The sequence below is a fragment of the Hyaena hyaena genome, unplaced genomic scaffold, assembly GCF_003009895.1.
Source record: "Hyaena hyaena isolate Hyena2069 unplaced genomic scaffold, ASM300989v1 scaffold_211, whole genome shotgun sequence".
Taxonomy (NCBI): Eukaryota; Metazoa; Chordata; class Mammalia; order Carnivora; family Hyaenidae; genus Hyaena; species Hyaena hyaena.
In genome coordinates, this window is record NW_024080847.1 from 1,119,063 (window position 1) to 1,143,486 (window position 24,424).

General features: G+C 53.7%; 1 protein-coding gene across 2 annotated transcripts in view; it reads left to right on the top strand.

Annotated features, from left to right (window-relative positions):
- Positions 1 to 1,998, top strand: part of TFEB (transcription factor EB) — a 56,582-nt gene extending 54,584 nt beyond the window's left edge. For both annotated transcript variants that reach the window (XM_039242698.1, XM_039242695.1), the window contains exon 9: positions 872 to 1,998. In XM_039242698.1, coding sequence (XP_039098629.1) covers positions 872 to 1,360 — 489 coding nt within the window. In that variant the 3' untranslated portion in view covers positions 1,361 to 1,998. The remainder of the gene's footprint in view (positions 1 to 871) is intronic.
- The last annotated feature ends 22,426 nt before the right edge of the window (positions 1,999 to 24,424 follow it).

Below are 24,424 nucleotides of genomic sequence, written 5' to 3' on the forward strand. Positions count from 1 at the left end.
AAGCAGGCTCCACACTGTCAGCGCAGAGCCCAATGTGGGGCTCGCTCCCGCGAACCGTGAGATCATGACCAGAGCCAAACTCGAGTCAGGGCCCTCAAGTGACTGAGCCACCCAGGTGCCCAGCCACGTGTGTAACTCTTAAGGTGACCCTTGTCACTTGGGCTCACGTTTCCTTAAACAATGCAAGTACATGCCTGCACTTAACCTCACGGGGGCAGGAAAGTGCACATCCACCTTATGTGGGAGGCAGAGAGCTGGAATTATTTGGAGCACTGAGTTTCACCACTGGAGACAAATGACGACAGAACCAGGCTTGGGAGAGTCGCTCCCACCATCTGGAGCCGAAGGAAGGTTCTAGTCCTGGCTATGCTCAGGGCCTCTGTCCTCTTTGGATCTGGGGCTGCTCATCTCTACAGAGGGTGGATGGATGGCAGCTTTTAAGCTTTCCTCTTGCTCATAAGAGGTAATGCCGCTGACATGACAATCCAGCACACATAGCCACCCTCCAAGTGAAAAATCAAAGTTTCATGAAGGAACCCTCATTCTTAATAGATGCAGTGCCTTCTGGTAATTTCCATTCCGGTCTAGTCTAGGCAAGTCTATTTCAATTAAAAAAAAAGAGGGTGAGCTGGTCAAGACGCACTACAGTGGTTTCACAACCCACTAATGAGTTGTGACTTGTAGTTTGAAAAAAAACCCCACTGGTCTAGACTCTAGAAGCGACCCCATACTTGCTTCCAGCAGAGCCATTTTGTGGACCCAGGTGCACAAGGGGAAGGGGGAGGGACCGCGGGGGGGGGTGGTCCCTGGGGAAGGGCAGCGGGGGCCTGTGAGCCCGCGCCCCCAGCCCTCCCTCTGCCTCGCCTTGCAGGAGCTCGAGATGCAGGCTCGGGTGCACGGCCTCCCCACCACCTCCCCGTCGGGTGTGAACATGGCCGAGCTGGCCCAGCAGGTGGTGAAGCAGGAGCTGCCTAGCGACGAGGGCCCAGGGGAGGCCCTGCTGCTGGAGGCCGAGGTCCCGGATCCCGAGCCACTGCCAGCTCTGCCGCCCCAGGCGCCGCTGCCCCTGCAGGCCCAGCCACCTCAGCCACCCTCCCCATTCCGCCACCTGGACTTCAGCCACGGCCTGAGCTTTGGGGGCGGGGGCGACGAAGGGCCCCCAGGCTACCCCGAACCTTTGGGGCCAGAGCACAACTCGCCGTTCCCCAACCTGTCCAAGAAGGATCTGGACTTCATGCTCCTGGACGACTCACTGCTACCGCTGGCCTCCGACCCTCTCTTCTCCACCATGTCCCCTGAGGCCTCCAAGGCCAGCAGCCGCCGGAGCAGCTTCAGCATGGAGGAGGGCGACGTGCTGTGACCCTGGCTGCCGCCACGCTGGGGGGCAGGGGGGCCTGGGGGCTGGGAGAGGCCGGGCCACCTCCCTCCCACCCTCCGGCTGCACTCGTGTGTGAAGTAGCCAACCGCCTGGCCTCACTCCTTCCTGCCGGCCCCCTGTTTGGACTTAGGGCCTGCTTGGCAGCCTGTGGGGCCAGGAGAAGCCCCCCCCAGCTCAGTACTCCCCGGGGATAGCCCTCTTGATGGGGCTGGACAGGAACAGGCCTTTAGCTTGGCTCCTGGAGGCGAAATCATGAGGGGAAGGGAGGGACAGGTGTGCTAGAGATAAGAGGCGGTCCTGGGAGGGTCTGATCCCCACCCCTGCCGGTGAAGGAGGACACGCTGGAGCAGGGGGCTCAGGAAGTTCCTCTCCTGAGGCAGCGACTGGTGCACGGGGTGGCCCAGGCCTGCCTTTCTGGGACTCAGATGGCAACAAGTCTGTCCTCCGGCCTGGCACTTCACCCCCACTTTGGTGCTAACAGCTCTCCACCCAGTGGTGTGAGGGCGGGGGTGGCTGGAAGAGGGGGCGCTGGGTTCAAGTTAGAGCGTGGGGTCCCTGCTGGAAAAGCAGCTCCCCCCAGGCTCCCCACTTTGTGCCTTTAGTAAACACTGTGCTTTGTATCTGCTTGTCCTGTCTCTTTGGAGCGTGTCTGGGGCTGACGCCACCGGGCAGGATTCAACCCAACGCACACCCGTTATGGATTTCAAATTCGAATGGCCTTTATGGGGATCGGGGCAGGGGGATACAGAGAGGAGGGACCATGCCCCTCCCCTGGTTTCCCCCACCTCCCAGACTTGCCTCCAGGCAGGGTTGCTGGAGAGCTAGTCGGCCTTAGGGGGCTTGGGGCCTGAAGGGGTTGGAGGTGGTTCATTGTCCCTCCTTGTGGCCACAAGATGGCGCTGCAGCCACGCCGCATCCACACCCCAGCTGTGGCCTGAGACAGCTGAGCTGGAGGGGTGTGGGGGCCAGTTGCTCATAAACCAAGTCTTCTCTTCTTAGCTGCTGCTTAGGCTAGCACTGCCCGGCGTGGGGGACATTCATGTTCCTGAATGTTCTAGTGGTGACCTCTTCAGATTTTTCTCCCTCCCTGAGTGGGCTGACTGACACCTGCTTGAGAAGGTTGAGCTGCCTGCTCCGTGGAGGCAAGGCCGGACCCCCTGCCCTGTTCTTGGACAATGTCTCTAATAGATAGGCTCCCTAGTAACTGAGGGGCTCAGTCCTCTGGGTTTGGGGCAAGAGGGACCCAGCTGAACTAATTTGGGTACCAGACGCTGGGGGGAGTCAAGGACGGGGGCCCTGTTCTCTACCTTGGCACACTGTCCCGCGATGCGGCCTCAGCAAATCCTTTCCTTTCTTTGCGCTTCTGTTCCCCGACCCCAGAAGAGTTCCCATGCACCTCTGCTCTCAGATCCTGGGATGTTACGCCCTCACGCAGGACGGGGAGACGGACTTGGGGCAGTGAGGGGCACGGTAGCAGATTCTTGAGGCCCAGCTAGATACCTTGGGGGGGCGGGGGCGGAGAGGGTCTTCTTGGGCTTCGCCTGGTTCTCTTCTGACTTCCCGCAGTCTGCAGGCAGAGACCAAAGTGGCTTTCTCCTCATGGGGCCCCGAGAGGCCGAAGGGGCCTAATTAAAAATTTTTTAAAATCCCAGGATGAAAGTGGCTAAGAGGGCAATTTCCTCTGTGCAGAACTGGAGATCAAATCAGCGTTGGAGCAATTAACGTGTGAGGGCAGAGGAGGAAAGGGAGCCGGGCGTGTGGGTTGCTGATGGTGGCTGTCTGGCAGAGGCTGCAGAATTAATCCGAAGGTCAGCCGGAGCCGTGGATGACCTTGGGGAGTCTGAGCCAGCCCTGGACCCAGTACCAGGCCTCACCCCTGCTGCCTTGGGAGCCCAGCCCCTCCTGGGGCAAGCCCTGGACTCTGACTGGGGGATAGCTGACAGGCGCAGGCTTGGGCCAAGTTGACACTGGAGAGGGTAGGGGCCTGGGAACTCCCAAGTCTGGTCCTTCAGGCAAAACTGAGAACTCTCTCCTACTCTGTTTTCCTTCATCCTGGGGATGCAGTCAGTGGACTGGATGGCTGCCCTTCTGCTTCCTCATGCGGCCCCTCAAAACCGCCTATATTATCCCCTCTCCACCTGCCTGCTGGTTTCCTGTCCCCTAGGTCCCTCAGCCCTGCCCCACTTGCAGCTTGGGAAGCCGGCATTCCGGCAGGACTGAGGGTGTGAGTGGCGTTCTAGCCACAAGAGGGCGCCGCAGAGCCACGACCTGGCCGCTGCGGGCGCCCCCTGGTGGGGATTCGTGGGATCGCAGCTTCATTGTGCGTTTCAAGCAGTGTGTCTGGGGTCCTGGCAGCCTAGTGGGTCTGGTTAAGGCAAGCACAGGTGCTACCTCCCGGATCTCAACAAGCCACCACCGGAAAGTATTCGTGTCGGTCTGCGTGACCCTTGGCTTGTGGCTGAAACAGGCCAGCAGCTGCCCACTGGTGGTTATGAACATCTCTGATTAAATAAAATGAGGGGGGAGTGCTTTCTTCACTCGGGCTCTTTATTGCCCTTCCAGGACATCACCCTTCCAGACTTCAAGGCCACGAGGGGGAAATTACTTTTTAAAAGGGAGAGGGGGTAAACAGGCTGGTGTGAAAGCACAGATGGACCCATCCGATCCCCTCGTTTCACCGAGGAAGCCTCGGAAGCCTTGAGAACAAGCAAAAGTGTGAAATGGGATTGGGGTCTGGGAAAGGAGTCCAAGCTAAGTAGGGGAGGGACAAAAACGTGTTGCACCCTTAGGTCCCGTGTGGGGCCCCAAAGCTGGAGGCAGGGTGCTGGGCGTGAGGACCCGGCCATCCTCACATCCTCAGCTCCACTTCCTGTATCTGTCTCTTTCCCTCCCCCAGCCACCAGTCTCTCACCTGCTTGCACCATGAAGGACTTGGGATCTGAGTCCCATAGACTAAGGTAGACACCTTCACCGGTGCGTACGCACTGGAAGGTGGCCCTCCACCCCTGCCTTCCACGGGGATTTCCCCTTCTGGGCATTTGGGCAGACCGCCGGGAGTGGATGTGGGCCCTGCTGAAGCCTGCCGGGGGGGCACTCGATCTCTGTTCCTTAGTACCTACCTCCTCGGTGTTAGGAGGTCCTGAACGTCTGAGCGCATCTCCCCCGAGGCCTGCTTCACCATCTCCAGGACAGCGCTGTCTGGGAAGCCGGAAGTGGAATGCAGGCTGGGAGGGGAGCCGGAGGACCTTGGAATGTCCTCCTTGGGATTTGCTGCTCCTTTACATCGAGATTCTTGGGGCGCCTGGGGGGCTCAGTCTGTTGAGCGTCCGACTTCGGCTCAGGTCATGATCTCATGGTTTGTGAGTTGGAGCTCCGAGTCAGGCCCTCTGCTGTCAGCACAGAGCCTGCTTCAGATCTTCTGTCTCCCTCTCTCTCTGCCCCATCCTTGCTCACTCTCTCTCAAAAATAAACATTAAGAACATTACATCGAGATTCTTCCCGCACTGTTTGGAGCCACTGACTTGGACGGGAGTCTGATACACACTCTGGATCTTCCCCCCACCCCGCCACACGCACATAGTGCCCTAGAAAGGAACCCCAGGTTTAACATTCCTGCTCCCAACTCACACCCCCTTCCCCACCTCAGAGTCATTCCCCTCCCCTGCCCCTCTCAGCCACCTGGCACATCAGCTGCGACAGCTACAAAGAGCCCCTCGGAGTCACCTGTCCCTCACCGGGTGGGACCCGCACTTCTCAGGATCCAGCCCCCACCCCCCTCTCAGCCTCCTTTAGCCTCATCCTTTTTCTTTGCTCTCTTTTCTGAGGGGGGCAGTGGAATTTATACAATATTTAAGCAGCCAGAGCCGAGTCCGGGAAGATATTATTAATGTAAAAGGGACGGGCTGCAAATGCTTTTGGACCTGGTTACAATTAGAGGGTGATTTTTCTAAAGGTCAATGAATTCAGATAATATCCACAGGGGGGAGAGAAATTTAATACCTTTTTAGTGAATTAATTAATTATAATATTATATCGGCTTGGGGTTCTTTTCCAGAGTGATTAAGGGAGCGATCCGTCTTCTGTGAGGCCGGGGAGAGGCGCCCGCTCTCGGGGCTCAGGATGGGCCCTTGCTTCTCCTCTCACCCCCCTGCAGTGGCCAGGGAGCCGGAGGGGCTGGCGGGCAGCAGGAGACGCAGGCAGGCACAGTGACACGGGGCCCTTTCCCCTCGGCCTGTGTCCGCAGGCCCAGCCCTCCTTCTGCTGTCTTCTCACAGGAGAGCATGAGTTATGGCCTCCTCCTTTCCACTTGGAGAAACCGAGGCCCACAGGAGTCAGAGGCTTGCCCGGGGCCCTACTATGAGTTAAGGCAGACCGAGGGGGCAGAGCCGGCTGGAAATAACGAGAAGGCTGCCCCCACCCCCCAAGCCCACCTCCCACACCAGGCCTTCTGGAAAATCTCCACTGGCCGAGGCCCGTGGGGCTGCCTGTGAATTACCCCTCGGAAGGGGGACCTTCAAGGGCGTGGCCTGTGCCCAGCTCTGCTCCTACGATGGAAACGGCCCAGAGTGCTGATAGGTCAAGGTGCCGCCGGGCTTCGGTGAGGGAATAGCTACATTTCTGTCCCTGGAGGGACCAGGGAAAGGCACTCTCCACCCGCTCGTCCATCCACTCAGGTGTTCCATCATTCATTCGTTCAACTCGCCTCTGTGGCGCCCCCTCTCGGACTGAAAGAGCCCTTCTCGAACCCCCACCCCCCACCCCACCGCCCACCTCGTCCGGAGCCCGGTTGCTCATTGGTCTTTTTTTTCACCCAGCACCCACTTTGAGCACCCCCCTGCTGGGTGCTGGGGATGCTTGGGTGGCTAAGGGGCGGCCAGGCCTCGGCAGGTGGGGGCAGGGAGACAGACACAGAAGCCCGAGGGAGGGCTCAGCCAGGGGTTTAAAGGGAGAGGCGACATTATGCTGAGTCGTGAGGAACCAGGCTGACGAGGAGAGGGAGGGGGCGCTCCAGGAACAGGGCACAGTGTGAGGCGGCCACCCCTGCCCTCCACCCAGGGGCCCGGGCATGCTGACCGGAAGACTGTCCCAAAGGCCACAGGCTGTGGGTCCAGGAAGGGGGGGAGGGGTCAGCAAAGCCAAACAGGTCCGGTTGTGGGCTCTGCAGGGCTTGCTATACCAAGGTGGGGGGGGGGGGGGGGGGGGGGGAGGGAGTGACTGTGCCTTGGTTTCCTCTCCTATAAGGAGGGAGAGGATACACCTCCCAGGAGGATATAGGAATAACCAAGCGCTGGGCCCAGCATCTCGCCCGCGGTGTGGCTCCGCCATCACAGCCTCAGATGGCCCTTGCAGGGGTGGGTGGGTGGGAGCCCTGTCCTGGTTGTGCCTTCAATTCCTTTTCCCTAGGGCGGGGGTGGGGGGGGGGCGCGTGCTGTGTCAGCAGAGGTCCTGGCCTGGAGACCCTTCTGGGGCGGGCGGATTGTCTGCCCTCCTCGCTCAGCCCCTTGTTCCCCGGCCTTCTCTGTGCCCCCCTCGGCCCTGGCTGCCCCTCCCGCCCCTCCCCCACCTCCTCCTCCCTCTCCGTGTGCAGCGGGCTGGGGAGGGCCATCCCATTGTACTATCTTTGGGCCCTAAATTAAAATTGATGACATCTTGAAATGAGCAGTGAGGGTAATTTTGCTTCTGAGCCGGGATGCTAATGAGGCCCCTTAATGGTGCCAACGCGGAGCTGACGGGTCGTGTGTCACGCGCAGCGGCGAGGGGGGTAATGGCCGAGGTAAGTGCCGGTAATTACACCCTGTCTCGCTGTATTTTGGCAGGCCTGGTGGGAGAGCGGGGGCTCAATCACCGCCGGCGGGGCCACCCCCTACCCACCGCGGGCCTGACAGCCAAAGATACCCCCCTCAACCCCACCCAGAATGAGGGGCCTGGGGCACAGCCCCTGCGTGCACGTACAGCGTGTGACGCGGCACGCGCGGTCACCCACGGCACGATCACACCACTGTGCACCCCCGCCTGCTCACCCCCACAGCTTGGGCACCCCACCCCCACCCCCGGTGTGCACTCAGCACCCACTCACACGCATGCTCACGGGTTCGGCTCCCCCACATACACTCCACTCTGTGGACACACACGGACACACGCTCAGGACACACACACGGGCGTGGGCGCACGAACGCGTCCTCAAGCAGCGGCCGCACTGGGCGGCCCCCCTTTGGGACAAGCATTCCAATCCCCTCCGTACGATTCAGAAACAGCTTTGCGAGCTGCAGCCGCGGTGCCAGGTCCCGCAGCAGGGGCTGGGCCTGCTGCACGTGGCAATCCTGGCACCCACGCTTCCTCCCATGTACCCTCGCACATGTGCCTCTCAGTACACACGCGCGTGTGCCTGCACGCGGGCACGTGTCTACCGCACGGGGTTCCTAGCGTTCCTCTGGACACCCACGTGCACATTTCAGTGCGTGTGCAGATGTTCACCCGGCACTGCGGACGCACGTATGCACGGGTGTGCGTAGCACGCACAGGCTGACACACACGCGTGTGCCTGCTTGGATCACATAATGTTCACACACACACACACACACACACACACACACACACACACACTGCTCTAGCCATGAACCCACTCCAGGCCCCAGCATCTCAATTTCTTAAAAGTTTATTTCTTTATTTTGAGAGAGACAGGGTGCTCAAGAGTGTGTGCGAGCAGGGGACAGGCAGAGAGAGAGGGAGAGAGAGAATCCCAAGCAGGCTGTCAGAGCAGACCCGGACACGGGGCTCAATCCCACGACCCTGCCATCATGACCGGAGCTGAAAACAAGAGTCAGACGCTTAACCGACTGAGCCACCCAGGTGCCCCTAGCAACTCAATTTTTAAAAATATTTATTTGTTTTAAAGACAGAGAGAGCACAAGGGGGAGGGCAGGGTCAGACAGAGAGGGAGATACAGAATCTGAAACAGGCTGCAGGCTCTGAGCTGTCAGCACAGAGCCCGACGCAAGGCTCGAACCCACAGACCGTGAGATCATGAACGGAATGGAAGTCGGACGCTTAACCCACTGAGCCACCTAGGTGCCCCCCAGCACCTCAATTTCTAAAGAGGAAATAAGTCCCCTTCCATCTCCTCTGCAGTATTTGTTGTTAAGACAGAACAGCCACACAAAGACGTGAGCTGTCCCCTCCCACACCCCCCTGCAGAAACCCCCTACACTGCACCCACACCCAACAAACACGTGGTGTCTAAGCTCTGCATATGCACAACGTGCAACATTTAGACACATCTCTGCACACACACTATACATGTGCAATGAAGGCACGCGCAGCCCTGGGGTAGAGCCCCAAGTGTACCTATGGGTGACACTGGAAATCCCACAAAGCCCGTGGATACTTGTTACATATCTATCCTGCCCACCACCCCACCCTCCCAGACATCTATCAACTTATAATTACAGAACAGGATAAAAGTATGGGCCTTGGAGTTTGACTGCTTAGCACTTTGGCCTGGGCCCATCATTTTGCTTACTTGCTGTGTGACCTTGGGCAAGTCACTTAACTTTTCTGTGCCTCATTTCTCCTCTGTAAAATGGAGGTAATGATAGTGAACCTACTAACATAGGGACGTTGTGAGGGGTTAAAAGAGTTAACAGATGTAAAGCACCTAGTGCCCCAGTAAACATGGGGACCATGTGTCTGGTTGTGACAAAGGGCACACATCAGGACAGGACAAGCGCTGAGGAGTGGGCAGCGAGGGCAGAAGAGGCTGTGCCCACCTAAGGCTGGGGTAGTCAGGGAGGGCTTCTTGGAGGAAGAGCGATTTGGGCTGGGCCTTGGAGAAGAACTGTAGCCCACTGTTTATTGAGCACCTACTCTGTGCTGGGCCCTGCGCTACGTCTTTTATATGGATTAATCCCATGAGTCCTCTGTGACCCGCAAGAGGTGGGTACCGTCATGTCCGCATTTTGCATAAGGAGACAAAGGTACAAAGAGACTTGATAACTTGTGCAAGGACAAGAAGGCTTCGGCAAGAGGCACACAGGGCTGAGGAGTTCCAGGTGGGAGAGCGGCATGTGTCAGAAATAGAGCAACAGATGGGAAAACACCCCCAGGGCTTTCCTTGACACACTGTAACAGTTTCCAGATAATGAACAGCCGGCGAGCATCTGGAGGAACGTTCTGACCTACTTGCTGTGTCTCTCACAGCCACACCAGGGAACTGGTGGGGGTGCGGGTGGCTGGCACTGCCCACAGTGTGCTGGGACAGGGGCAGCGCTGGGCGCCTTCACACTCTCCGCCTCCAAGGACCCACTTAGGGAAGGGCTATGGCGTCTGGGCACGTTGGCCCTGGAGATCAGGTCTGGCTCTCTGGAAGGGGACCCGATAAGGACTCACTCGGGGAGGACAGGCTGTGGGAGGGGGCGCCAAGGGGCAGTGAGCAAACCTGCGCCCATCCCACCGGGAAGCCAGCACCGTCTGCCCCAGGGGCAGTTCCCCAGGACTCCTTAACAAGGAGTAAGCCACGTGTAAGGGTGCCCACGGCTCTCTTCAAACAGGCCGCCATGTTCCCCTTGGCTTCATGTCCATGAACCTGTCCCAGGGCCTGAGAAGCTGATCGACTCGCCGTCCTTGCCGAGATCGCAGATGCTTTCTCCAGTGTTCGCAGGAGCCCTTCCTGCTTCCGGTGCGTTTCTCAGCGCCCAGCCAGTGAGAGCGTCGCAGCCTCTCCGAAGCTCCCGGCTCAAGCACGCTGGGACTCTGCCACCCTGTGTCTCACGGCTTTAGGCCAGTGGCAGAAAACAGAGTGGAAGACGCCGCCTCTGGCTGGCTAGTTCTTTGGAGAGTTGGCCGATGCCCCTGTTCCCTGCCCGTCTTTACTTTCCTCTCTCTTGCCTGCTCTCAGCCTACTCGTCACCCGTAGGACCTACTCCCCAACAGGCGACAGGGAGGAGCTGTTCCCACAGCACGGGTACCTTGGCCATGCCTTTGCTCCTGCTTTGTCTGTCTCCCAGTGTGTCCCAACCCCGCCCAGCCCGAGACCCACCTTGGAGGCTACACTGCCCCACAAGTAATGTCTGTTCCTCCACATCCCATGAGGCCCTTCCTTATCCGCACCCTCCTCCCAACCCACGAGGAGATGGGAGGAGCCTGGCGGTGTGGGAGGAGCCTGGCGGGTGGGAGGAGCCTGGCGGGTGGGAGGAGCCTGGCGGTGTGGGAGGAGCCTGGCGGGTGGGAGGAGCCTGGCGGGTGGGAGGAGAAGAAGCGTGGGCTGCTGAGCACCACTCTCCACTGCCACGTGGGTTAGCCTCCCAATGCCTCCCCTTCCTTCCTTCCTTCCTTCCTTCCTTCCTTCCTTCCTTCCTTCCTTCCTTCCTATTTCTTTCTTCCTTCTTTTTTTTCTTTCTTTCTTTCTTTCTTTCTTTCTTTCTTTCTTTCTTTCTTTCTTTCTTTCTTTCTTACTTTCTCTTTCTTTCTTAATGTTTGAGGCACTTTTGTTTGAAGTTTATTTATTTTGCAATTGAGAGGGAGAGAGGGAATCCCAAGTAGGCTCCAGAGTGTCAGTACAGAGCTTGGCACGGGGCTTGAACTCACACATTGTAAGATCATGACCTGAGCCAAAGTCAGATTCTTAACTGACTGAGCCACCCAGACGCCCCCCCCATACTTCCCCTTTCTAGTGGTGAGGGCTTGGAAAAATACCCCCCACATCTCCAAACCTTTGTTTATCCCTCTTCTGTTGGGACAACCCAACCCCGCCCCCTCCCAGCTGAAGACCCCCCAGGATTGGTGTGTGCGGCATCTGGCCCATGGCAGGCAGGGCAGGGGGTGTCCACTGTGGGGTCATATCATCTAGAGTCTAAATCAGGGCCCTCTGAGAATGGAAGAAGGCACTGTTAATGACACGAGGGCAACAGGTGAAAATAGGCTGTTCTAGAAGAAGCAAGATGTGTCGTCCCTACATCCACACACAATGTCACTCCCCTTCCTGTCCACGCCTCCAGATGTGGCCTGCATGCCCCTGCGGGCCTGATAGGCTTGGGCCCCAAGAGGGCCTGCTGAGAATCCAGAACAGACTGGGGCAGGGGAAGTATATAGAAAGGATCACATCTGGGGGCAGAATTTTGGGAGACAGGGAAGCTAGAGATCTTAGGAGTGGCCAGACAGTGTCCAGGCACCTGAGGGGTGGGGGAGAGGGGTGGGGACAGGACACCTGAGGGGCGGGGAGAGGGGCAGGGCCAGGACACCTGAGGGGCGGGGGGGAGGGGTGGGGAACCTCAAATCCCAGGGTACCCTCTTGGAGGTTCCGGCAACCTCCATTACAGAAGACAGTAACGGCCACCCTGTGAGCACTGGCCCACAGGAGATTTGGGGGTCCTTGTGTGCTGTGGCTTTTGCCTTCCTGGCTTAGATTTTCAGAGCAGCTCTTGGAGTCTCTGGGGTTTAATCCCAGATCTGCCACTGAATTGGCTGTGTGACCGCAAGCCTGTTACTTAACCTCTCTGGGTCCCAGTTTCCTCCTCTTCCTCAAGGGGGAGCAGTGTAAGTTACAGGTGTGGAGAATGGGGTGCAGTGCCTTCAGGGCCCCCTTCCACAGGATCTGACAGGGGTGTCCTGGTGACTAAACCTTGGTAGTGAGGCAGGCCTTCCTCCTAGTGCTTTCCATGCGTTAGCTCCAGAACTCACAACCAGCCTGCAGGGGTGGGGAGGGGCGGCTCTGTTCTTGCTCCCATTTTACAGACAGGGAAGCCAAGGCACGGAGAGGTTGAGAGTAACTTGCCCAATATCCCGCAGCTGGGAAGGGCACAGTTGAGATTAGAACCCAGGCAGCCTGTCCCTTCTCCCAGAGGGCCTTGCTCCTGCCTCCACAGATGAGTTAAGCTGTGTTCCTGGGGGCAAATGGCTCAAGGAGTGGCACCTTTCCAAGCTCAAGGTCCCGGTTTGGAACACTGTGGGATCTGGGAAATTCTGCAGGAGGCCACAGGACCAGAGGGAAGTAGCCTGGCTTTGGAGGCAGACCCAGGTTTGAAGCTGGCCCCAGCGCCCGGCAGCTGTGAACCCCCTGGGTACCTTTCTCCCCCTGGGGAGCCTGTCTCCTTGTCTGGAAAGTACCTGCTCTGTTGGCTGTTGGACGTTCTAGATACTAAGCCGTGGGAGATGATGGGCACAAGGTGAGAGTTTCATGAATGCAGGTTCCCTCTTCTCTCACTGGGGCCTGCCCTGGGGTCCCCTCCCCACAAGGCAGCTCCAGAACATACTACCACCCTGGTTTGGGCCAGGGGTTTTAAACAAGAAAAGCTGCAGGGTCCTGAATCTAAGGGGCTCAAAATGGTAGAAGTTGGTGTTGTCTATAGTATTATCAAAGAGGGCACCAGCGTGAACTATTCCAGCTGACCCCTGGAGCATCAGAAGGCACTGGGGGTTAGGCCAGGTGGGGTGGGGAGGGGTGCTGCCTACCATAGGTCCCTTGGGTGCCTTAACTGCTAGGTCCTAGAAAAGAGGAGGAGGAAAGGGGAGGCTGCTTCCTAATGAACAATTAATGTCTGCTCTATGGCTAATCAGGTGGCTCCGTGTAATTAAGAAGCTAATTAGTGTTATGTCAATTAAGGCTTAATTAGTCCCCTCTTTGGAGAAGCCTGAAAGACGCTCATGCTGGAAGCTTCTGGAATGGAAGGTGGGGGGAGGTGGGAAGGTGGATGCAAAGAAGGCTGACGGGTGCGGAGGGGAGCCCCACTTCCTCTTGCACCTCCTCCAGTTCTGGACCCCCCTGGCCTTGCCCTCTGGTCATGGAGGTTTTGGGGTCCTGTGAGGCTCTCCCTCACTGCCAGGGCTTGGTCACCCAGGAGTGATGACACTCCCGCCCAGATCCCGTGGAAGGGGGCCCTGAAGCGACTGCACCCCATTCTCCACACCTGTAACTTCTACTGCTCCCCCTTGAGGAAAAGGAGGAAACTGGGACCCAGAGAGTTTAAGTAACAGGTTCACAGTCACACAGCCAGTTCAGTGGCAGATCTGGGATTAAACCCCAGGACTTCTGGACTCTAAGACCTGCTCTGAAAATCTCAGCCAGGGAGAGCAAAAGCCACAGCACACAAGGACCCAAGCACCACCCTCGGAGCCTTTGTCCTTGCTGATGCATCTTGTACCCCCAGGAGCCGCGAGGCCCATGCCCTCATCCATTCAGGTCTCTGCTCAAATATCAGAGAGGCTTCTGTGATCACTCTGTATGAGATGTCACCCCCACACCCCCGTCCCTTGCTCTTGCTTGGCAATTATCACCACCTGACCTGCTACATGTTTACTCTTTCGCTTGTGGTCTCTCTCCCATCCTTAGGATGAAAATCCCACATAGTAAGGACTTTCTGCTCTATCACTGGTGCCTGGCACTGAGTAGGTGCTCAGTAAGTATCTGTTGAGTGAATGAACACACCTGTCATCGTGCCTCCAGTGACCCTAAGCATGCTGACCATAAGGAAGGTGATGGATAAGCATTTCCTTCCCCTTCCCTCCTCTGCTCCCCACCCACGCGGGGCTTTGGGACACCCTGGCTCTCAGCCCTGGAGATAGAAGGACTGAAGGCTGGAGAGGGTTTGGGCGGGGCTCTGTATCTCTGGTTAAACTCCTGCCTGTGCCCTTTCCAGAGACTTCCATTGGCGCTTCCTTGTTATTTCTCCCTCCTCTGACCACCACCCCTACACACACCTGAGCACCCCATTTTCCTCTGTTCCTCAACCATGACCTGGCCCGGTGGCTGCGTACACTGGTTACCCTCCTGCAGATGGGAGGCTGTGGGCAGAGATGCCTCTGTGTCATGATGGACAGTGGGGCCCTATCCGTGTGTCCATAAGAAGGACACTTGGATGATGGTCGTGTTTGGAGTGTCGTGCTCAGCAGGTTCCCTCTCACCCTTCAGCTTGCAGCCAACTGTTTCCCAGGCCCTCCAGTCCCTCCCCCAACACATCTTGTTTCACACCCTTCACAGAGGGGTCCCTTCTCCTATAGGACGGCATCGTGTCCCGCTGGGGTCCGGAGCTGTCCATGGCCCTTCCTCACAGTGCACAGAACCCCCCTGCCCTGAACCCTTCCTTCCTGCCCTGCTTAAAACCTTTAACAGCTTTACTGAGATATAATCTACAAATCATAAAGCTCACTCATTTTATATATTTTTTAAAAATGTTTATTTTGAGAGAGAGAGAGTAAGAGAGCATGAGCTGAGAGAGAGAGTGAGAGAGCATAAGCATGTGTGTGCACAAGCAGGGAAGGGGCAGAGAGAGAAGGAGAGAGAGAGAATCCCAAGCAGGCTTGGGCACTGTCAGGGCAGAGCCCGATGTGGAGCTTGATCCCATGAACTATAAGATCACGACCTGAGCCAAAATCAAGAGTTGAACGCTTAACCCACTGAGCCACCCAGACGCCTCAAGTTCACTCATTGTAAATATGTATAATGCGGGGCGCCTGGGTGGCTCAGTTGGTTGAGTGACCGACTTTGGCTCAGGTCATGATCTTGCGATTCACAGGTTCGGGCCCCACATCGGGCTCTGTGCTGACAGCTCAGAGCCTGGAGCCAGCTTCTGATTCTGTGTCTCCTCCTCTCTCTGCCCCTCCCCCGTTCATGCTCTGTCTCTCAATAATAAATAAATGTAAAAAAAATTTTTTTAATGTACAGTGGGAAGGTTTTTAGTATATTGAGGAGGTTGTGTGAGCATTATCATAATCTAATTTTTTTAATGTTTTATTTATTTCTGAGAGAAAGAGAGAGAGAGAGCATGAGCAGGGGAGGGTCAGTGGGAGAGGGAGACACAGGATCTGAAGCAGGCTCCAGGCTCTGAGCTGTCAGCACAGAAACCAACACGGGGCTCGAACCCACGGAGCGTGAGATCATGACTGGAGCCAAAGTCAGATGCTTAACCAACTGAACCACCCAGGTGCCCCAAATCATAGTCTAATTCTGGAAAATTTTCATCAGAACCCTGGATCCGTTAGTAGTCACTCCCTGACAACCACTCAGCTGCTTTGTGTCTCTGTAAGTATGTATTTCTGGCTGTTTCATCGAAATGGGATTGCTCAATACATGGTCTTCTTTCATTAGGCACAATGTTTCCCCCTCCCCTTTTACTTTTATAAACAGTACCGTGATGGACATCAGACCTTCAAGACCATCAGACCTTGAACAGAAGACCTCAAGCATGTCTCAAAACATTTCAGGGTAAATTTCTAGATGTGAAGTTGCTAAGACAAAAGATGAGGCATTTGATTTGATCTACTTGTCATCCCCTTCTGCTTTCACCATCTAATTGGAGCCATTTGGGATCGTCCCCCCTCTTTCTAGTACTTTTTCCTTCTCCCCTTCCCCCCCTTCCCCCCGTGCCTCCTTCACCCTTGGTCTCCTCCTGATTTTGTCACGAGGGCCAACTCTGGCTTCAACTTCCAGGAGTGTCTTGGCAGGATTGTTCTCCAATGCTTGCGGGAAGCCTGCGCTCCTTGGTGCCCCCCACCCCCATTGCTCCTTAAAAAAAAAATTTTTTTTAAACCTTTATTTGTTTTTGAGAGAGAGAGAGAGAGAATGGGTCAGAGGCAGTGAGAGAGGGAGACACAGAATCCAAAGCAGGTTCCAGGCTCTGAGCGATCAGCACAGCACCTGACTTGGGGCTCGAACCCACGACTGTGAGATCATGAGCGTGTGATGCTCAACCGACCTAGCCACCCAGGTGCCCCCTTTCTTCCTTTCTTCCTTCCTGGAGCACCTCAGTAGTTCAGCCAGCCCAGCCCCCTCACCTGCCTGAGCTGCCCACCTCAGGCTATCTGGATGGCTTCTGTTGGCTTTGCCTCAGAACCCCAAATTCCCAAGCCAAGCATCAGCTGCTCCCTGCAGCTTTCTCCGACTCCTCCACCTGCAAGTACCATCCCCAACTTCGGAGCGATGCCGAACGTAGGATGCTGACTAAGATCACACCTCCTGCCGGACTTCCTGTGCCGGATGCGGGCAGGATGTCGGTTCCGGGCTAGGACAGGGTAAGCGGGGGTCAGGCAGTCAGCCTCCAGCTGTGCTTGGATGGAGACCTTCAATGCCATCACTCCGGGGCCCATGGCCATCATCGCATTTCAACAGTCCTTTCTTAGCATTTTCTGGAAGCCAGGTCACAGGCCAGGTCTGGAGACAGGGAGATAATAAGGACAAAGCTTGGCCTGCAGAGAGCCTACAGTTTAGTGGCAGAGGGGACAAGTAAACCGGCCCTTGGGGAGGACCCTGGGAACACAGGGGGCTCCCTCGTGCTACCCCCCACCCCCGGGGGCTGGCACGGGGGGAGGGCGCCGAGGAGCCGCCACCTTCCTGCCTTCCTCGCACACTGCCAGCAGCTGGAGTAGCAGGGAGACCTGGCGGGGAAGGGGCAGCAGAAGGATTAGGCCGGAGGAGAGGGGGAATGAAACAGGGAGCAGAGATAATTGTCCTCGTCTGACAACTTTTTCTAATTAGGGACCAATTATGTCCTCAGGTATCTAAATGCAGTCCCGGTAGATTCTCCAATTTGCTAGGTAATTACTGGCCAGTAATTCTGCCAGGATGAAATTTGGGGAAGAAATAAGTTCTCACAACATTTTGGTTTCCTGTGTCCCGGGGGCTTTGCCCAGAGAACAAGCTAGGTGATCTGAGCTCTTTCTTTTCTTTTCTTTTCTTTTTATAATGTTTTTATTTATTTCTAGGAGAGAGAGAGAGAGAGAGAGAGAGACAGCGTGAGCAGGGGAGGGTCAGAGAGAGAGGGAGACAAAGACTCTGAAACAGGCTCCAGGCTCTGAGCTGGCAGTCAGCACAGAGCCCGACGCGGGGCTCGAACCCACGAACCGCGAGATCATGACCTAAGCGAAAGTCGGACGCTTAACCGACTAAGCCACCCAGGCGCCCCATGAGCTCTTTCTTATGCCTCCCGTCCCTCCTGCCTTCTACTGGTCAGGTCCCCCTCCTGGTTCCTGAGCTCCAGGAGCTGCCTGTCTACTTGGAAACCACTGGCCAACCCTTCAAGAATATAAGGTTCAGGGCACTGGGGGGCTCCGTCGGTTAAGTGGCCTGCTCTTGGTTTTGGCTCAGGTCATGATCTCACAGTTCGTGGGTTCGAGCCCTGCGTCGGGCTCTATGCTGACAGCTCAGAGCTTGGAGCCTGCTTCGGATTCTGTGTCTCCCTCTCTCTGCTCCTCCCCTGCTCGCACTCTGTCTCTCTCTCAGAAATAAATATATAAACATTAAAAATAATTAAAGACATTGTCAAACTGTTTTCCAAAGGGGTCATATCGTTTGACGTTCCCACCAGCAACCTATGAGAATTTCAGTCGCTCCACTGGTATGGCCCATCTTTAATCGGTATATAGTGATATCTCGTGACTTTAATTTTAATTTCCCTAATGACTAATGATGTTGAACATTTTTTTAAACTTTATTTATTTTGAGAGAGAGAGAGAGAAAGAGAGAGCACAAGCAGGTGAAGAACAGTGAGAGAAGTAGAGAGACAGAATCCCAAGCAGGCTGCTCACTGTCAGCACAGTTTTCTTTTCTTTTCTTTTTTTTTCTTTTCTTGGGATCCCTTTCCAGCTTTATTTATTTATGTATTTATGTATTTATTTTTTAATGTTTTATTTATTTTTGAGAGAGAGAGAGACAGTGTGAGCACCGGAAGGTCAGAGAGAGAGGGAGACACAGAATCTGAAACAGGCTCCAGGCTCTGAACTGTCAGCACAGAGCCTGATGCGGGGCTCGAACCCATAGACCAGGAGATCATGACCTGAGCTGAAGTCAGATGCTCAACTGACTGAGCCACCCAGGTGCCCCTTATATATTTTTTAAAGTAAGCTCATAGGATCAACATGGAGCTTGAACTCATGACTGTAGGATCAAGAGCCCTGTGCTCCACAGCCAGCCAGTTGCCCCAATTCTCTGTTCTTTATTCTTTCCTTTCTTCTACTTATTTTGGGTTTCCTTTGCTTTTTTCTACTTCCCTTAGGTAGGAGCTCTGATCATTGATTTGCAGTCTTTTTCTTTTCTAATAAAGACATGTAGTAGCATAAATTGTCCTGGAAAAACTCTTTTAGCTGCATCCTACAAATATTGACACATGTTTTCATTTGCATGCAGTGCAGAATATTTCCCAGAGTATGGTGGTGGTGGTGGTGGTGGTGGTGAGGGTAGGACGCTGTGAGAGGGCTTCCCTCCCTCCTGGTCCCGGACTTGATGTCCTCTGCACTGCTCTCTGCCTTCTGGGCTGCACAGCTGCATGCTCTGCCTTTGGCTTCAAACCTGTCAAGCCCAGGCCGGGTCTGGACGGAGCAGTAGCTCAGACTCCCAGAACTGCGGGGTGCCAGGCCAAAAGTGGGTACACTGAGGAACTTCCAGAGCATCATCGTAGGATGTTCAGGAACGTGCAGATACAGATGGGTAGTCCGGCAGGGACTCTGAGCTTCCAGAACCACAGTCTCAGCAGGTGGCATGAAAATGATCTCTGGGTGCCTTCACTCTTCCCGAGGGAGAGGGCCTGATCGGGCCACTTGGCCATTGTGTCTATCATTTGCCTGTTTGTCCTCAGATCCATTCTTTGTCCTTCCTCTGTTCTGCTCTGTGTCACAGGGAAGGTGGCCTTTGCTGCTCGTGTTTCTTGGGCTCCAGCTTCCCTGCTGAGTTCAGTCAGTGGAGGCCACTGGAAGGACATTGTGGGGCAGAAGGAAGGGAGAAGCCAGGGTATGTGTCTCCCTCCCTGTTTGCCAGGGGGTGGGGGGGCTCTCCAGAGCCAGCGTGTCCCCTCTGTGGCTTCAGCTCACATCTCTTCCTGGTGTTACTAATCTCTGCGCTGCCTCCACATCATCTTCTTAGTTCTCCCATGACCCATTAAACCCATTCCCTATATTATTTTTTGGAGAGAGAGAGAGCGAGCGCATGGACCCTTGGGCACAGGAGCACACATGCACGTACACAAGTGGGAGAGGGGCAGAGGAAGAAAGAAAGAGAATATATTTTTTTTAATTTTTAAATATTTTTTATTTATTTCTAGGAGAGAGAGAGAGAGAGACAGCGTGAGCAGGGGAGGGTCAGAGAGAGAGGGAGTCACAGACTGAAACAGGCTCCAGGCTCTGAGCTGGCAGTCAGCACAGAGCCCGACACGGGGCTCCAACCCACGAACCGCGAGATCATGCCCTAAGCGAAAGTCGGACGCTTAACCGACTAAGCCACCCAGGCGCCCCAGAGAGAGGGAATCTTGAGCATAGGGCTCAATCCCACAACCCTGGGATCATGACCTCAGCCAAAATCAGGAGTCAGACGCTCGACCGACTGAGCCAGCCCTGTGCCTCTCCCCCAGTCCCTGTATTAAATCCTCCCTCCAGCTCTCCAAACACGCACACAGTTTGCAATACTCTGAATTTTCCTATGGTCCTGACTCCTACAGCCGTCATCCAAAATGGAGTGGCCCCTTTTGCTGGGATTTTAGGATAAGACCCCAAGAGATGACGGGTATTCATGGCTCAGCCACCCATCCCTGGTCCAACCAGGGACGATCAAGTTCAGGGCTGCCACAGAGGGTCCAGCTTCAAGGGGCACCATTCACACAGAGTCAGAGTGAATCATGGCCCCTGGAGGTTTTCCGTCGGAAGCCCCTCTCTGCGCTGTTGGGTTGGTTTCACGTGGTTTAGGAGAAGAGAACCACCTGGAGAGTCTCTTCTTGAGGGCATACGTTATGTCTTACACGTCTGTCTTGTGGCTTCCCAGCAGCCTCTTCCTGCTTCTTTGGAAACAATACCCCCGCTTTGGGAAACTGTTCCTCCTTCCCCGTGTGTGGTTCTGGTGAGACTCTCAATTACCACAGCCCCACCACCCCCAACAGAAGTAAACAGACGACCCCAGCCTGATCAGTGTGTCCAATGCTCCTGACAACAGGGATCATCTATAGAATGGATATACGATCCCGGAGAGCCATCAGAGTCCTCTCCCAGGATTGAAAAACTATACAAAGAGCGCTTTTCCTACTGGGGACGTGCTGGTACGTGTGATCCCTACCTGCCTTGCTCTCTTCCCCATTCACCAATGTGCAGAAGAACCGTCTGCAACAGGAGACACTGAGGAGTCACAGGAATCCTTAAACACGGAGTCGCAGAAATGTAACCGAAGGAAGGAGAGAGAGTGAATCCTGATGCCATTGGGTCCGCTGCTCCCACTGATTGCTGAAAATCTTTCTTTAATTTTACAAAATACCAGAGTGTTCCTTCCAGCTATGAGAGCCAATAAATTCCTTTATGGCTTAAGCTGGTTTGCATAGGATTTCTGTCATTAGCATGGTAGACCTAGAGCTTTCCGGATTCCTCACCAGGCAAGTGAGATTTGGGGAGGGGAGGGGGTAACCTCTCCATTCTTCTCATAGAACAATAATGCCAAGAGTAGTAGATTATTCAGTATGGTTTTTTCCCCAGGTTTATTGAGAAATAATTGACATACATCACTGTAGAACATTCAGCACGATGGTTTATTTTCTATATATTGTGAATTTATACCACAATAGGTTTAGCCAACACCCATCATCTCATATAGATACAATAGAAAGAAAAGAAGAAAAAAGAAAAAATTTTCTCCTTGTGCTGAAAACTCTTAGGATTTACTATCTTAACTGCTTTCCTATATATCATACAGCAGTGTTTGCTGCAGTCCTCATGTTGTACATTACATACTTAGCATTTACTTATAACTGGAAGTTTCTATCTTTTGGCCACCTTCCTCCAATTCCCCCTCCCCCACCCTCTGCCTCTGGTAACCACAAGTCTGATCTCTTTTTCTATGAGGTTTTTTTGTTTGTTTGTTTTTAGATTCCACATATAAGCGGTCATACAGTATTTGTCTTTGTCTGACTTGTTTCATTTAACGTAATGCCTTTGAAGTCCATCCATGTTCTTGCAAATGGTAGGATTTTTCTCCTTTTTATGGCCGAGTAATATCCCATTGTTCATATATACCACTGCTTCCTTATCCATTCATCCATCAATGGACAATTAGGATGTTTCCATGTCTTGGCTATTGGACATAAGGCTGCAATAAACATGGGGGTGCAGATATCTTTTCAAGTTAGTGTTTCTGTTTCTTTTGGATATATTCCCAGAAGTGGACTTGCTGGAGTATATGGAGTTCATGTTTTAAGGATCCTTGATACAGATGTCCATAGTGGCGGCACCACTTTACACTCCCACCAGGAGTTCACACGGGTTCCCTTTTCTCCACATCCACCCCAGCATTTGCTATCGCTTGTCTTTTTGGTGATGGCCATTTTAACAGGCATGAGGTGATATCTCATTGTGTTTTTTGAAAATTAATTAATTTAGGTGTGCTTGGGTGGCTCAGTCAGTTAAGCATCTGACTCATCCAGCTCAGGTCATGATCTCATGGTTCATGAGTTTGAGCCCCGTGTCAGGCTCTGTGATGACAGCTTGGAGTCTGGAGCCTGCTTCGGATTCTGTGTCCCCCTCTTTCTCTGCCCCTCCCCTACTTGTGCTCTGTCTCTGTCTCTCTCAAAAGTAAGTAAACATTGGGGCGCCTGGGTGGCTTAGTCGGTTAAGCGTCCGACTTTCACTTGGGTCATGATCTCGCGGTTCGTGGATTCGAGCCCCGCGTCGGGCTCTGTGCTGACTGCCAGCTCAGAGCCTGGAGCCTGTTTCAGTCTGTGACTCCCTCTCTCTCTCTGACCCTCCCCTGCTCACGCTGTCTCTCTCTCTCTCTCTCCCCTAGAAATAAATAAAACATTAAAAGAATCTTTAAAAAAATAAAAAAATAAAAATAAAAAAGTAAATAAACATTAAAAAAATTAATTAATTTATTTTTAAATTTTAGAGCAAGAGGGAGCAGGGGGGAGGGGCAGAGGGAGAAAGAGATAATCTTAAGTAGACTCCACGCTCAGGGTGGAGCTTGATAAGCGGCTCTATCCCATGACCCTGGAGGATCTTGACCTGAGCTGAAATCAAGAGTTGGGTGTTCAACCCACTGAGCCACTCAGATGCACCCCATTGTGGTTTTAATGTGCATTTCCCTAATGACTAGTGACGTTGAGGCTATTAACGTACCTGTTAGTCTTTTGTATGTCTTCTTTGGGAAAACGTCTTCTTTTGGGAAAAGTGGGCTAAGGAGCTACTTTTTTTTTTTTAATATTTTTATTTATTTCTAGGAGAGAGAGAGACAGTGTGAGCAGGGGAGGGTCAGAGATAGAGGGAGATACAGACTCTGAAATAGGCTCCAGGCTCTGAGCTGGCAGTCAGCACAGAGCCCGACACGGGGCCCGAACCCACGAACCGCGAGATCATGACCTAAGCGAAAGTCAGACGCTTAACCGACTAAGCCACCCAGGTGCCCCATAAGGAGCTACTTTTAAATTGCATTGTTTTTCTTTACTTTTGAGTTGTATGAGTTCTTTTAAAAAAAAAATAATCTTTTTTTAAGTTTATTTATTTATTTTGAGAGAGAGAGAGCATGAGAGAGAGGCAGAGAGAGTGGGAGAGAGAAAAGCCCAAGCAGGTTCCACACTGCAGCACAGAGCCCAATGCGGGGCTTGATCCCTCAAACCCTGAGATCATGACCTCAGCTGAAATCAAGAGCCAGAGGCACAATGAACTGAGCCAGCCAGGCATCCCTGAGCTCTTGTGATGTGTGTTTTTTTAAAAAAAATTTTTTTTGATGTTTTATTTATTTCTAAAAGAGAGAGAGACATCATGAGCAGGGGAGGGTCAGAGAGAGGGAGATACAGAATCTGAAACAGGCTCCAGGCTCTGAGCTAGCTGTCAGCACAGAGCCCGACGTGGGGCTCGAACTCATGAACCACGAGATCATGACCTGAGCCAAAGTTGGACGTTCAACCGACTGAGCCACCCAAGAGCCCTGGTGGGTTTTTTTTTTTTTCAGTTTTATTTATTTAAGTAATCTCCACACCCAACATGGGGTTTTAATTCACATATCCGAGACCAAGAAATCACATGCTCCCCTGACTGAGCCAGCCAGGCACCCCTGTATGAGTTCTTTTTTTTTTTTTTTTTAATAAGAAAGGATATTTTATTTTTTTTATTTTTTATTTTTTTACAAATAGTTTATTGTCAGATTAGTTTCCACATAACACTCAGTGCTCATCCCCACAAGTGCCCTCCTCCATGCCCATCCCCCCTCCCCCCCACATCCATCAGTCCTCAGTTTTTGTCAGCATTCAAGAGTCTCTCATGGTTTGCCTCTCTCCCTTTCCCCCACCATTTCCCCCCTTCTTCTCCCCCTTGTTCCTCCGTCAAGTTCCTCCTAATCCTCCTATACGTGCAAACATAGGATATTTGTCCTTCTCTGCCTGACTTATTTCGCTCAGCATAACACCCTCAAGGTCCATCCATGTTGCTACACATGGCCAGATTTCATTGTTTCTCATTGCCATGTAGTATTCCATGGTATAGATAAACCACATCTTCTTGATCCATTCGTCCGTTGATGGACACTTAGGCTCTTTCCATGTTTTAGCTATTGTGGAGAGTGCTGCTATGAACATTGGGGTCCATGTGCTCCTATGCCTCAGCATTTCTGTATCCCTTGGGTAAATTCCTAGCAGTGCTATTGCTGGGTCATAGGGGAGTTCTATTGTTAGTTTCCTGAGGAACCTCCACACTGTTTTCCAGAGGGGCTGTACCAGTTTACATTCCCACCAACAGTGTAGGAGGGTGCCCGTTTCTCCACATCCTCGCCAGCATCTAGAGTTCTCTGATTTGCTCATTTTAGCCACTCTGACTGGCGTGAGGTGGTATCTCAGTGTGGTTTTGATTTGTATTTCCCTGATGAGGAGGGATGCTGAGCATCGTTTCATGTGTCTGTTGGCCATCTGGATGTCCTCTTTGGAGAAGTGTCTGTTCATGTCTTCTGCCCATTTCTTCACTGGGTTGTTTGTTTTTCGGGCGTGTAGTTTGGTGAGTTCCTTATAGATTCTGGATATTAACCCTTTATCTGATATGTCATTTGCAACTATCTTTTCCCATTCCGTTGGTTGCCTATTAATTTTCTGGGTTGTTTCCTTGGCTGTG